The sequence below is a fragment of the Mixophyes fleayi genome, chromosome 10, assembly GCF_038048845.1.
Source record: "Mixophyes fleayi isolate aMixFle1 chromosome 10, aMixFle1.hap1, whole genome shotgun sequence".
NCBI lineage: Eukaryota > Metazoa > Chordata > Amphibia > Anura > Limnodynastidae > Mixophyes > Mixophyes fleayi.
Window position 1 is genome coordinate 16,949,314 of NC_134411.1, and position 15,943 is coordinate 16,965,256.

General features: G+C 39.4%; 1 protein-coding gene across 1 annotated transcript in view; it reads right to left on the reverse strand.

Moving 5' to 3' along the window:
- SYT12 (synaptotagmin 12) overlaps positions 1-15,943 on the reverse strand; it is a 74,362-nt gene that overhangs the window by 35,194 nt on the left and 23,225 nt on the right. Inside the window, exon 2 of the mRNA XM_075187995.1 lies at positions 296-349. Coding sequence (XP_075044096.1) covers positions 296-329 — 34 coding nt within the window. The 5' untranslated portion in view covers positions 330-349. The remainder of the gene's footprint in view (positions 1-295; positions 350-15,943) is intronic.

Here is a 15,943-nt window from a genome sequence, read left to right on the forward strand (position 1 = left end):
AAAATAAACTCCAATTCTAAACACAATTCTGAAAAAACATTCATCAAATTGCTCGAAGTAATTATTTTCTGTACCGTCACATTCAAGAGACAAAAACATAACAAACAAGCATCAGCAAAACCTGCATTCAAAAATGCTACGCACAGCCACTTACAAATACAATACAGCATTTTATTTTAACAGACATTTATTTTTAAAGTAACTTCCAGAACTTTATATTTTTTGAATAACTTCTCCCATTAATTTATGACATGTGTTATATATCTATTTATGTATAATATAAAGCATTACTTACCGCTAATGTGATAGTTCATTAGTTTGCTCTCCATGGCATCTATTGAGGTTTTACCTTAATGAAAAAAAATACAATGATTATTATGTATTTACTAGTTTGTAGATAATCGTATCTCTAGACGGCAGTGTTTGTTGTCAATAAAGATAAGAAAAACATATACGTATTTATATATGTACATGTGTATATATATATATATATATATATGTATATATATCTATATATATATAGATATATATACATAACATATATATATATATATATATATATATATATATATATATATATATATATATTACAAATGTGATTTATTGGAGATTGTTTGCGGATTAGGTTTTGGCAATGAGAAAAGAGCCTCTAAACTGTGCATCTTTTGAATTATATCCTGACAATAAAAAGGGTACTGCGCTATATATAATTTCCTTTTTTCATGTGGCATGATCACAATGAAATGGTGAAGGTTGAAATTCAACAATTTAATCATTTAATAATTCATTCTTCAAACCTCTTTGTTCACTGTCCTTAGGTGAATGTAATAATGATTATTTAATTTGATATATCCTCTCACACTCTACCCTGTATCTTTTTCCATTTTTTTACTTGGTAAATCTACTGATTGTTTCACTTTATACTCACCTTATAAAAGGTGAGCCCTTTGTATTATATTATTAGTAAATCATCTTAAGAAAGTTACACACCATATACAATTTTCTTTTCAATCCACTGAGCAGATTTCCATTTCTTGGTACAGTACCATTAACAACAAAATACCGCAGAGATGGGCAGACGCAGCTACTACTCAAAGGGACAGGACAACTTGCTTTGGTTTGCCCCCTAGGCCAAAATTTGTCAGTCTTCCCCTGCTAACAATACAAACAAGAATTCTTGAATGCATATATAAAATGCTTGGAGAAGACCAGGTACCCAATGGTATCAATTACTTATATTATACTAGCATTGTTAATGTTCGTTCAATGCATGAAGTTGGGTCTTAAAATGTAACCCATTGGTTCCAGTGACTTCCATTGGCCTCTTGAACAGGAGTAAAACCGCAAGTTAACAATCACATGTTAAACGCAAATGTGATTTCACCGGCATTTAACCTTGTGTTGTTCAAACACCAGTAGGTGTCCGGCCTAATGGTTATCTTTATATATTTAATGAGTTCTGTTAAGATCCTAAGGGGAGCATTTACTGAAGTGTGGAAAAACCGTGAATACCTGAGAAATCATAAATACTTTTAGAATGTTTACTCATAATAAATTAAACATAGTACCCCCAATCCTAAATAAATCTATAATAGTGCCCCATTGAATCAATGGTTAAATAACAGTGCCCCATTGGATAAATTATTAAATAATTGTGCTCCTATCGAATAAATAAATAATAGTGCCCTTGTTAAATAAATAAATAAATGATAGCTCTCCCCCACTTGTTGAATAAATAAATTATATTGGTCCAATAAATAAATAGAGCCATGGTTACAAAACCAAATAATTATCCTCAGTGGGCATACTAAGTACTCACCTGGAATCGTTTTCTGTTCTTGGTCTAATGTACTTAATAGACAAGCAGCCAATCAGGAGTGGTCTCTCATGGATTCCAGGTATTTAGTTTGACCACTGCACTATAGAAAAATTAGGTGGACAAAACATAGCATTGGGCCAGGCATCTCTAGCTGCTGGCGCCCCAGTGCTTGGTCGGGCCTCCGCTCCCTAGAGGACCAGGCTTGGTGCTGAGTAGCACAGGCTGTTTCAGAAGGGGATTGGAGGGTTAGTTTACTTTTTTTTTTTTGCTTCGCCAATGTAGGGAATTTATATCAGGTTTACCAAACGGTTTACGGTTTACCCTAAACTTCATGCGGTTTGGACTAAAGCGCATGTGACTTAGAGGTTAACCAACCCGCCCACATCATCTCACCTCACATCACCAGCGGTTTAGATTTTCACCCTCCTAACTACAGGACAATAAATGCTGCGGCTTGAGGATGAAAACCGCTGGCAATACAAAAGTAACTGATAATTTAGTGCTTTAAGTCCAGGGGGCATATTTACTAAACTGCGGGTTTGAAAAAGTGGAGATATTGCCTAAAGCAACCAATCAGAATCTAGCTGTAATTTTAAATATACTAAATAAATAAAAACTAGGGGCCTGATTCATTAAGGATCTTAAATTCAGAAGTTTCTTATTTAAGTCTTCTGGACAAAACCATGTTACAATGAAAGGGGTGCAAACTAGTTTTCTGTATTGCACATAAGTTAAATACTGACTGTTTTTTCATGTAGCACACAAATATCAGCTTTAAATTTCAGTGTACAAATAAGCTATCAAGTATTTGTGTGCTACATGAAAAAACAGTCAGTATTTAACTTATGTGCAAAACAGAATACTAATTTGCACCCCTTGCATTGTAACATTGTTTTGTCCAGGAGACTGAAATAAGATACCTCTTCATTTAAGATCCTTAATGAATCAGGCCCTAGAATCTGATTGGTTGCTGTAGGCAACATTTCCACTTTTTCAAACCTGCAGTTTAGTAAATATACTCCCAGAGCTCTAAAGTGAATTGCTATTAACCTGGTGACTTAAATAACTTAGTGATTAAACAGTATTCTGTAAACTTTGTATGTTGTTTGTTATGACAATTAATTTTCCTTTTTAGGGGCACCATTTGATTTTAATCGGTAAGTGTTTGATGACAAGATTTTATTTTGTTCATTTTTAAATTCATTTTTAACCAGGTTTTTTATTTCAGCTGAAATGAAATGTAAGTTATAGATGGGAACGTTTTAATTTATTGCTGTGGACAGCATTTTCTATTAGCCAGATGTAAATAAATGCAGTGAATTTGGGCACTTTGACCTCATTCTCATTATTAAACTAGTATTGATTTTTTTTTTTTTTAAGGGGTTACAAAAATGATGCACCGGCTACAAAACAAAATTTTGCAGCAAACAATTAAAGGGCTTAACATGTACAGTAGATAGAAAAGAAGGAGGTGATATGAGTAGAAAATAAGGGCCATTAACGAAGGTGCTGGTTCACAGTACACCTTTTTGTGAAGTTAAGCTCCTATTCTGGCATGGATGCACTTTTATATTACAAGTAAGAGCTTCCCTTTGTGGGCCAAGATGGCATCATCTGCAGGGCTGTATATTTTTTAAAAAGCTGGTTTACGATTCAGTCGTAGGTACAATCGTAGTAGATAACACATTGGTCGGAAATTTTTGTAGTGTGTACCCAGTCTAACTGAAGACTTTGAATCAAATATTAGTGGTGCAAAACTGGGTGCTTAATAGTGAGTGTGAGATATATTTATGGGAGCTTTCAATCATGCTTGCCTACTGTGGCCCTCTTTTCTTATGTTCTCCTTCTACTATTCCATCACCCTCTGTACCTGTTGGACTGATTCCTTAGCCCTGTTTTCTTGAACTCAGGCCTACTTCACACTGGTTATTACCATCACTCTCACTCACTATCCCGTAAATAATTTGATCTGCATTACCATGTATCTGTATATCATTTGTTTATTCAGTATTTCTGGTGGTTGTATTTTGTTTTTTATGTATCATGTAATGTGTTATGGAAGATTGCGCTCTGTATATGTCATGTACTGTGCTACAGACCTTTTGTGGTGCCTTATAAATAATATATAATAATAATAATTATCTGCTTCTGTTGCTGTTCCAAGTGTATGAGAGCTGCTTGCTTTCAATTAGTTTGATCTGCAATGCAGGTGTGTTACCTTTGCTAGGGTTCTGTTGTTAGATGTCCGATTCTGCTGTATTTCCCTGTGTATAAGAGCTCTTTGCTTTCAATTAGTCTGAGCTGCATTGCAGGTGTGTATTATCTGCATTATCCTGATTGGTTGACTTCACTATTTAAGGAATGTCCTGACACTCCAACTTTGCCAGTGAGAGTGTTTTGCTTCTAGTGGTAGCGTCCTGGTTCCTGTGCCTTACTACCCTGTGTTTGCATTCTGATTCCTGGCTATGTCTGACTATGATGCTGGTTCTGTTTCCTGGCTAGTCTGACTACAATTCTGCTTCTGATTCCTGGTTATGTCCGACTACAATTCTGGTTCTGATTCCTGGCTCTGTCTGACTGATCGTGTTCCTGTTACCTGCCTGGCTCCCAAATTCTCTGTGCTCCATTCCTGGACCTAGGGGTAGTTTCCAGAGAAAGCTGCGACAGTGGTACCTTACCATTTATTTAACCCATTCTGTTTGCTGACGTCTCGTGGTACAGCTCTGTTGTTCAGCTTCTCCATGTCCATTCCAGACTGCATCCTGACCATCAGTTGTGCAGCTCCACTCAATCCAATTGGAGTTGTATGAATTTGCATTGACTTTTGTACTGCTTCAAGTGTTATTGTGGATGGCTGTTCTGAGGGGCTCTGGGTCTGTCACAGAATAGAACGGACTTTCTGTACTTTGTTATACTGCTGATAAGTACGCTGTGACATTCCACTGTACCATGTTTGCTGATTTGAATTAATCTCCTGCTCTGATATTGGGACTTTCTGTATCCTGTATTTCTACTGTTGATAGCAGAGCCCTCTGCATATGATTTTGAACCTAATAAATCTGCATATGATATCTTGCATCTGATACTCCTTATATACTGTTTGCTGCTGATCAATTGTGTTCTAAAATAAAGACTGTCGTTTTAAGACACACACCTCGTAATTTCTACTTCTGACCTAACACCTACTTTTTATTTACCTCCCCTCCAGGAAATCACGGAGGGGAGTCCCAAGTAAGGGGTAATTGCAAGGGTGTTACAATGTGATTTGCGTCATCATGGCCCAAACCTCATGATGACACGTTTTGCAGTGAATGGCAACATCACAGCTCCGTCCTGCCCACTACTTTGCATGATGATGGACCAGGTGGTTTTGTTGTGCTTAACTCTTTCACACCCACATGTCAGGCATATCCAATTAAGGTTTAGTCTCTGACTAAATTTGTTATTTACTGTTGATCATATACCATCATTCCAGAGGCACGTTGGCTAGCATAAGCTGTAGCATGTGTTTTTTACCGAAGTATGTTTAAGAAAAGTGTATGAACTTCATTCACTTTATTATAGTAAAGTAGCATTTATAGTAAAGTAGCTTCGTCCTGTAAAAGATGTCTCAACTTTATAGCAACCTCTTTTAACTTTCCCTTTCGTGTATTCACCTTTCTAATGACACTAAGGGGCTGATTCAATCTAGAGAGATATGGGGCACTCACGAAAAAAATACCGCAGCTGTTGGTGCCCAAAGTTCTACCTTATCCAAATGGAATTGTCAGCTCACTGGACCTTATGTGAAAAAGCGCCAGGTTTGGCAAGTAATTAAGTTGGACTCAAAACTTCAAGTTTCCTGCGTAAATATGAGCAGTGCTGAATTCCCAGCTGAATTTGCCCCAACTATAGAAGAACTGCTGCCAGCTAGTATGGAAACATATATGTCCCAGCATGCACTGGAGGTCATTGACTGGAAAGGAATGCTGGTAATTTTACTGCGCAATACCTGTTATGTTAGACCAAAATAATGCTTTATTTGAATAAAGTATTTTTTTTAAATACATTGGTGCTTTCATTTTTTTTCTAAATAAAATGTATCTATCTATAAAGTTTGGTAAAATTAAGCTAAAATCAGGGATTTCAGTTTCAATGCTTGTGTTAGCCAGCAAGTCAGCTTAGGCACGTGTACAACTAGAGAATCGGGCCCAGAAACACAGTACATTTACTGTACCACTCCAGACCAGTATCCCTGAGGAAGTTGATTATCAATATTTTATTTTATAAATTATGGCAATAAGGAATTTTTAATCCCCACTTTCTCCACATCTTACCTATCACTGCGAATGGGGCTCTTAGTATTAAATAGGATCATCGATCATCCGCACCATCATCATTTATTTATATAGCTCCACCAATTTCGCATCGCTGTACAGAGAATATTTTGTCATTCGCATCAGTCCCTGCCCCATTGGAGCTTACAGTCTAAATTTCCTAACACACACACACAGACTAGGGTCAGCAGCCAGTTAACATACTAGTATGCTTTTGGAATGTGGGAGGAAACCAGAGCACCCAGAGGAAACCCACACAAACACAGGGAGAACATACAAAACCCACACAGATGACCCAAGCACTGTGAGGCAGAAGTGCTAACCACTGAGCCACCCTGCTGCCCAGATGTGGAGATTAATATCCTATTTCAATCACAAAGCCTAAGATACAGCCTCAAGTGCCCTTATTAAATCAGTTGGCTTCTTTGTCTAACCTTTACTTGTATCCTACGAATACATGGATCGAAGATGTATCAGAAGATCACAATAGACGATTGTTCTCTTTGCATAAATATACCCAATAGGTGGGGAAACATGAACGCTCATCAATGCTGTACAGTATATCTTCACTGTGCATGTAACTCAGACAACCGGCAATTTAACAGTTGCAATTACTTAAAGTAATTGTTTTGACATCAACAGACGCTCCATCACATTAAAAAAAGATAAAATATTGACATGACAGATTGCACCTAGCTTGCTTATAAAAGTGCATACAATATACAATCCTTTGAGCTAAGCCAAATGTTTTTGATGAATAGATGACTAAACACATTCTGTCACAAACCAAAATGTGTTTTAGAAGACGTACCACATATCCCATTCTGTTCCCCACAGCCAGTTGTCTGGACACAATGAAAACAAAGTATACTTCATTATATCACATTAGGATGAGTCCAATACTAACTGCCCCTGAAGATTGACGTGGAGAAAAATAAACATGCTTTTCGTTCTCACTGTTTGATATTTTTTGCCTCTCTATATTATCCCCCAAATTAATATTTAGGTAATTTCATTGCTAGAAAGGGTGTAACGCCCCTTATCATGACTGTGACAGTAACATGGTTTGATATTCAAATTTAGTGTAAAAGGAGAGCATAGTAGCCTATCAAATATAGCATAGTAACCTATCAAATATAGCATAGTAACCTATCAAATTTAGCATAGTAACCTATCAAATATAGCATAGTAACCTATCAAATATAGCATAGTAACCTATCAAATATAGCATAGTAACCTATCAAATATAGCATATTAACCTATCAAATATAGCATAGTAACCTATCAAATATAGCAGTGCAATATTTGAAACATTTCTCATCTGTTTTATAGAATACCTAACAATGTCAACCAATCCAACGTTTCAGATACCAAATAACCTTCTTGTGCTCCTTCTTTTCCAAAAGAAATCTTAATTTTTTACTCTTTTACACAGAACCCTCTTGTTCTATATTGTTTTCTCTTACTCAACACTGTTTCCTCCTGGCTGGACCTACAAAGTACCTTATTTTATTTTCTGTAGTGCTGAATCAACATCTCAGGCTACTTTTTTTGTCTGTTCTATAGAAAACCAGGACACCCTATTTTTTGTTGTATTTGTCTGATATTAATAGAGGAACATGTGGTTAAATGTTTGGCGCACTATTTGACCTATCTTCTACAAAAGTCATGTTGTAGGCTGCCTAAATTCTCTGTAAAACCCATTACAGTTCATTAATGTGTGGTAATCTTCTCACAGTACAATATCTTAGAGCTAGTGACAAGGAATGGTGTAGTTCTAGCGCATAGTCTGTTATAGGGGTAGCATAAAACACGTTAGCATAGTTTTGCCTGTATTTCGCACATTTAAAAATATTTCAATAACCTTTAAGCCTTCAGTCCATAAAATCACTGTATGAAATGTAGAGGGATTTACCCTATTATTATTATTATTATTATAATCCAGCTGACTCATAATTAGGACAATTCTTGGAAAACTGAGCAATATTAACATCCTACCCTATGTATGTCTTCTGCTGTCTCATATCAACAGGTTGTAGCAATTATGAAAGCTATGCCCTCACTTTCAGATGCCAAATTTCATCAACGAACCCTCTAGCTCAGAGGAGGGAGGTCCCAGGCAAGGGACAGCCACAACACAGGTAAGGTGAGTAAAGGGGATGAAGGGTTACTTTCTAAAAGTAAGAGCCTTCAAAATACACTAGATCTAGAATTTTCACACAACCCCTCTGCAACATTAAGGATCTGCTGAAGTATCTTCTGTGAGCTGAGAGGGACAGAACTGGGTGGAGTCATTGCAATTCCGTTTCTTGAGAGAAACTACAATCAGTATTTCACAGCCTTGGGTCATACCTTCCCAGGAGTGACACAACAACAAACCATGTCTAGCATTACCTTTGTACACTGTCTATATGTACAGCAGGGACCGCATTACAGTCATGCAACCTAACCAACAAGTCCACAATTAAATTAGTCATGCTGATCGCTGGTGCTTTGGTTATTTACATAAACTGAACAAAGATAGTTCTCTGTAGACCAAAGGGCCTTAGCACCAGTTGGCATTTCCTGGCAGATCCACTTATGAAGACCAGGAACTTATTACAATTCTAGCTGGACCTGGGGAAAGATCGCACGTTAGTTGGCTCCCGACAACTTAGCAACAAGGGTTATTTTGAGTAACTTGTAACTGTTTTCTAGAATTAGAAAAACAAATTTGTATAAAATAGTGTATTCTGAATAGCACATTGTTTCTTGTTTCACAAGTACAGCTGATGCTGCACATATTGTTTAGAAAGTTGACATGGACAAGGATTTCAACTACTTGGACTAAAACTAAGCTTACAGTAGGGATCAGGGTCAGGCCAAGCTTGGGTTAAACTTATCTCTCTGGCTAGTTAATGCTTAAGTTAAATATACTACTAAACATTGTTAAATGTAACTTTCAATATATATTTTCTTTAACAAAAAAGCTCTCTATCTGCCCTTTTAAAAATATGAGTATCATACTTCCTAGCACTTTGGAGGGGGGGTTAGGAATTAATTCAGAGCCTTCTCCATTCAGAACTCGGTAATAAGATATCGAATAGTGGGCTCCTTATCATGGTGGGACCTGGGCTAATACCATTGTTATTGGCCAATTATTAAAAGGAGCCGTCACTAAAAACGTACTAACTGGATCAGCAGGAAGTAAATATGGAACGAGGCAATGCAAGCTCTTGTCTGTGGGAATAATGTAAATGATTATTAGGTTTTGAATTAAACAGAATATTCAATCTAATCTAATCTCAGATACTGAATGTTTGCTATCATTAAATATATTAACAGAATTAAGACTTTGTTCCTATATGTAAAATTGTGGCTTCAAATAAAATGTTGTTGCCTAATTAACAACTGATGCTGACTCTAAGAGTGTTGATTACACCATATGTTAAGGCGTACGTCAACTAATGTGCTCCTTACTGTTGATTAAAGGATATGAGAAATCATCAATGACTTCTTTAACTATATCACTTCACAAAACTGCTATGCGTTTATATAGGTTACTGAACTCCTATTCCTGCTATCCTTAATCATTTATAGTGCAGTATATTATTTCTCGCAGAACACAAACTTTCCCAATAAATACTGATCACAGCAGGGCTCCCTGATTAAGAGCAAATAAACCATAAAGAAGTGTCTATAAGACATGTGCCAAGGGTAACAGGTCTGCTCCGCGAGGTATGTAAAGGTGAGTGGGTAGGAACGCAGTTTCTAGAAGATATATTTTGCTGGAATGGGGATAATTTGCAGAATGTCATTGAGTAATGTGGTCAAAATAAGTGCAGTATTGTGATTATTTGAGGTTTTAATTAAGTGATAGTTTGAAAAATATATTAATGGGTATTAGGAACTAAGCAATGTTCTTTAGAAGTAAACTAACAAACTATGAAATCTTAGATGGTGCAAGTTTACACCATGCCTCCAAACTATCTCCCTTTTGGAGGAACGCTGCCTTTTTGGAACCAAATATCCCTGTTCATCCTTCCTTCCAAATTGTTTCTTTTTATATTCTGATGTATAAGTCTGCCTGACTAAATCCATGAACTGAATCAGAAAATATGTGTTTGGTGCAAAAATGTATAATATTGTCCACTGAGTTCATCTTACTCGTCTACATCCCCCTTTTTATTGCACCTTGGGGGATTGCCTGGCAATTTGGGGGTGGCCTGGTAAATAAGGGGTATATGGGCATGTTAGGGGCATGACCTCGGCAAAATGGAGGCATTTTTAAATAGGGAATGTTTGAACGCGTGCAGAACATTAGTATGTCGTGTTTCGTAAAACACTTAACCTGCGGGGTCCCGAGATTGCTACTTTAAATGAACAGTTACCTAGGTCGCGGAAGTCAAGTGCGTGAGGTGCACAGGTCGCGGTTCTCCCAGCAAGTAACCAGCGCAGAGAAAGAGGTAGAAGGGTCAGACGGTCCGGGTCGGAGCCAGGGGTAGTGAAGTACAACAAAGGTAACCAGCAGTATAGTCAGGAACAGGCAGAAGGTCAAACCAGAGCGAGCAATAAGGTACAGGACAATAACCAGGAGAGTAGTCAGGCGAGCCGAGTCAGGAACCAGAATAGCAGAATAATATATATATATACCTGGAGCACAGAGGGAGTAAACCAATACTCTGGCACCCTCGTGGTGCCAGAGTGAGGTTTAAATAATGCCAGGTGGAGGCTGATAGAAGGAGGAGACGCCGACGATCAGAACAGCTGATCGCCGTATGAGGAAGTAGAGCTGACGTCCCGTTGCACTGCTAGACAACTTGCTAGACAACAGGACAAGAGTGAGCTGCAGGAGGAGGCGCCCATCTCCGACACCTATGAGAGTGCGGAGCTGGTGCCTGACATCGTCGTTGTCGGGGTCGTGGTGATCGTTTTTACGATTACCACCGATTATGTCTTAGTGGATTGTAGTTTTAGTAGCTACGTATTGTTGGCTGCTTTTAATGGTAATTTATATATGGGAGTCTCTTGATGGTTGTTTCTATGAATGCATCTTTTCATAACAGATCTTGAAGGATAATTCCATCTTTGAATACATTCTGTAATAAAGCTAATATTTGCCCAATAAATGTACCTGTGATTTTGGTTGATTATTGTAACTCCAACTTTGCAAGCACTACAGAGGTACTGAACAGTATCTGTCTCTCCCCTGTGACAGCATCCCCAAGTTGCCTCACGGCTGGAGCAGCTAGTGTTTGAATTCTGCACAGAGTTAACAGCTGCAGAGAAGGTAACACAAAATGAAGTTTGACGTGGGAGAGGGCAGGCCTGACAATCCCAAGGTTGTATCATAGTGTATGTTATCCAGAGCAACCTAACTAATCATTATTGCTCCACAGCAGCCCACGCAGCTCAATTTCTCCTAGCTTACATATGTCATATTGCATTGCTAAATAGGTTTATTTTTTGGAAACAACTTGATTGAAAGTGAAATTTTCCTTTAAATAAGTATAATATTAGGCCAGTAGGTTAATGTTATTTCCTATAAAAAGATCTAGTTGAACACATAGCCCTGCATATTCACGCAGGCCTTGCATTTTCCTTTAACATTTTCTATCGAGCTGCAATTCAAGATTATACCTGCTAATAAAGCTGCTGATGGAGTCTGCAGTGTTTTCCTCTACTCAGAAAAAGCACCATTTTGAAATGTCAGTGCTGATTCAATTAAATTAAATATAATTATATACTTTTAGCTAAGACCTTTGCTTCCAACTGTGTGTGGGAGGGTAAAATTGTCTATGGTCCCAGTATTTTGGCTTTAAACTTAATAGGACTAAATCCTGAACAGTTTTATACAAAAGACACACTGACGCCCCAGACCCCTTCCAAAAATTAAGGGCATTAATTAATGCCCACTATAGACATCTGTTTGGTTCATAGAGGGTCATTTCTGAAGTGTAAAACAAGTGAAATTATTATAGAAAATAATTCCTGTACTTCTTCCAAATATTCCTGTGTTCATCCCTTTACTCAGCCTTGAGTACAATTTTTCTTTGAGAACCCAGGTTCAGCATAACTTCTGGGCTATGCGGTAAAAATATTCCTGCTCATGATCTGTTCAAGAACCACCCAGGAAAATAAGTGCCTACAACTGTCTCCATAGTCAGACTCAGCTATAATGTTTCCCCCCCCGCCTTAGTCCTAGATATCTTTTCAAACAGTAAAATAAGAGAGATAATAGAGATTGATCTGGCTCCAGACCTGCATTGTGGCAAAATTGCAACATTTGTAGGCAAGGTGTTCCCAGTGTGAGGTATTTCTAAAAAAAATAGAATTTCTAAAAAACTATTGTAAAACAGTATTGTAAAAGCAAATAAAGATTGAAATTTAGGGAATTTAAGCAGGCTCAAAGTAATGAAGAAAATGAGGTATGTCTTGCTAGGCAGATAGAGGCTAAGAAGGTTAAAGCTGAGGAAACATTTACAAGCAGTAGGAAAAGAGGTCATACCCTTTTTAGATATATACAGATAAACAGAGAGGGTCTTGTTGAGGGAGAGAATGGTAAAGCAAGTCACACATATTCCCCACCACCAGAGCCGGATTAATGTGATGGGCTTTCTGGGCTATAGCCCAGGGGCCTCGAGCCCTAACAAAGATTTTTAGAGGGCAGCAATCTATAACTGTTTTATTTGTTTTCATAACACAGGCTGGCAATCGGGTCGGGCGGCCACAGCCCGACTGCCATTATATATACAGCCATTCCTCTCCCATTCCATCCTGTTAGGCAGCTAACAGCAAATCTGATGTGCTGTTAGCTGTCCAGCTGCTGTTAGTGCGGGCGCAGTGCGCATTGAAGCTGCTTAGTGAGGCGGTCTTGTGAGACTATGATCTCACGTGACCTGACCACACTAAGCAGTGGACAGAGACCACGCCCCCACTGACAGGGCAAGAAGATAGAAGTGCCTTGTTTCTTTTCACTGTATTTAATGTGTTGTTGTCATCATACCCTCAATAGTCAGTTATGCATAATGCTGGTGCTTTATAAATAAAAGATAATAAGCATAATCAAAATATTTACTTTGCTCAGTATTCACAACAAAAAGAGTAGGAAAAGGGTCACAGCTAAGCAGTAAAACATTATTATTTTTCTTTATTTATATGGCACCACAGCGCCATACAAAATACAAAATACAGTACAGACAGTAGACCATACAGGGTACAACAGTACAGAGTAAAACCAAGACTCCGAAAGCTGATAGCTTAGCTAGTACAGTGACATTGGAGGAAATGGTTTTGAGAAAGGAGGGAAGAGGACCCTGCTCGTCACAGCTTACATACTAAAGTTCATTAACATAAATGAGGTTATCCGCTTGCAGAGGAGAATATTCAAACACTGAAAACTGAAAGTGGACGAGTCAATGGGCCCCTACGAACACATCCAAGGATCCTAAAAGAGCTCAAAGGGACGCTGGTAACACCATTAACAGAATTATTCAACCAGTCATTATTAACAGAAGTCATTCCAGAGGAAAAAGAGAAAAGGAAGACCCGCTGCTCAAAAATGGAAGTAGACAACAGGCTGGCAACTACAGGCCACTAAGCTTGACATCAATAATGGGGGAACTAATAGAAACACTGATGAATTGTAGGATATCTCAACTCCAGCAACTTGCAAGATCCCAAGCAGCATGTCAAACAAATCTGATTGCCTTTTTTTGACAGGGTGACTAAGGTAATAGATCAAGGGAAAGATGAACATGTAACATACCTAGATATTAGTAAGGCCTGTCACTCACCGGACCGTGAGTGCCTCTTCCCGGACATTTAGGAACCGTGGCCGTCCACCATCCTGAGGGTCTGCGCATGCGCAGCCCTTTTCTATACTTCAGTGTATACCCCTTTAACTTAATTGGCAGATCAGGCAACCTCCCTATATTAAGCACCTGTGGTCACCACCACGTTGCCTGATCTTGGAGTCTCATTCCTCATGAGTCTCTGAAGGTGTTCCTGTATTTCTTGTGTATTCAGTGCTGCTGATTCCTGTGGTTTCCAAACCACTTCTACTACTGTGGTTCCATACCACTTCTACCATCAACTGTATCATCATGACTGTTTGCTGATTCCTATCCGCTGCCTCCGTGCACTACAGTCTTCTACACCACTTCAACGTTATTTTATATCAATGTGACTGTTTACTCATTGCTATCCGCTGCCTCCGTGCACTCCAGCTTTTACCTCACTCACCTGCTTCTCATCAAGTCTGTTTGCTGATTTCTATCCGCTGCCTCCGTGCACTACAGTCTCCTGCTTGCAACTCGCCTGTGTTCAACATCGTGACTGCCAGCTGACTACTATCCGCTGCCTCTGTGCACTACAGTCTCCTGCTTGCAACTCGCCTGTGTTCAACATCGTGACTGCCAGCTGACTACTATCCGCTGCCTCTGTGCACTACAGTCTCCTGCTTGCAACTCGCCTGTGTTCAACATCGTGACTGCCAGCTGATTACTATCCGCTGCCTCCGTGCACTACACTCTCATCTCATCTTTGCTGTGACTTCCTCGAGACTGCCGCTTTTCATTACCATCTGCTACACTTCGTGATCTACAGCTCCTGCCCTGCGCTGCACTCCTGTTTCCCATCGCTGTTGGTTCCTGTGGTTGCTACTGGTTACCTCCGTGTGCCGCTGAGTCCTGCCGCTGTGGTCAGCGCTATCGTCCATCTCCTGCTGATCCACTCTCCACGCCTTCACGTGTTCCACTGGCCTCTACCCTCCTGTCAGCATTGGATTTGTATCTCTTCTACTACCCTCTGCTGGATCATCTCCATTCTCCTGGGTTTCCTATGAGTCCAGTTCCACGTGTTGCTGACTCCTGTGGATTCGTGTCCCTGTCGGTCTACTCACCTGTGCGCTGCACCTGCTAGACCGCTGCTTCTCCTATCCAGGGACTTCCTATCCAGTCGGCCTCCAGCCGCTCAGGTACCGCTGCAATCCCATCTGACTGCTACTGCTGAACCTCGGTATGCATACTTCTCATTGACTGTGCTGTGTATTGCATATCTTGCTGGACTGTGTTTGGTTCTCTCTGGAGTCTGCTATCCGCTGAGTCTATTGCCATCATTGACTGTGTTATCATCGTGCTGGACTACTTCAAGAGACTTTCTAGATTGCAGACCTGATCAGTCATTTACATATATATATACCTATATTGTGCATATTACTGTGGATCGTGTATAAGGTGCCTGTGTATATCCTGTGTTGCAGTCTTCCCCCGTGCACCTCCTCACATATATATGCAGTGGTACAACTTGCTGATGTCAGACCACTGATCCCTGTTTCCGGTATCACCTGTTCCATTATCCTCTCACATAGCAGTGGTACAACTTGCTACCGCAGACCACTGACTACCTGGATATCTCCACTTGGATTCCATTCCTTCACTCAGACAGCGGTACAACTTGCTACCCGCAGACCGCTGACTCTCATCACCTCCTTGTTTCTGTTGGACATTCCTCCTCACTATAGCAGTGGTACAACTTGCTATCGCAGACCACTGACTACCTTCACGTGTCCTTGTCCATACAGTTCCTTGTGTATCATTACCTCATTATTACCAGTGTTGCTAGTCATAGACTTTCCTGAGCATCTCATCGGCCATCATTTCATGTTCCGTGATCACCCAGCTACCAGAGTACCCTATTACCATCTACATTGCTCTGGTAAGCCTACCATCTGGTGATTCCTGGGTAAAGACTCCTAGTGCCCGTGACAGTAAGATCAGGCCATGACAGACCCAGATGTGGAACCTACCGCCAAAGAGATGCTGCAACA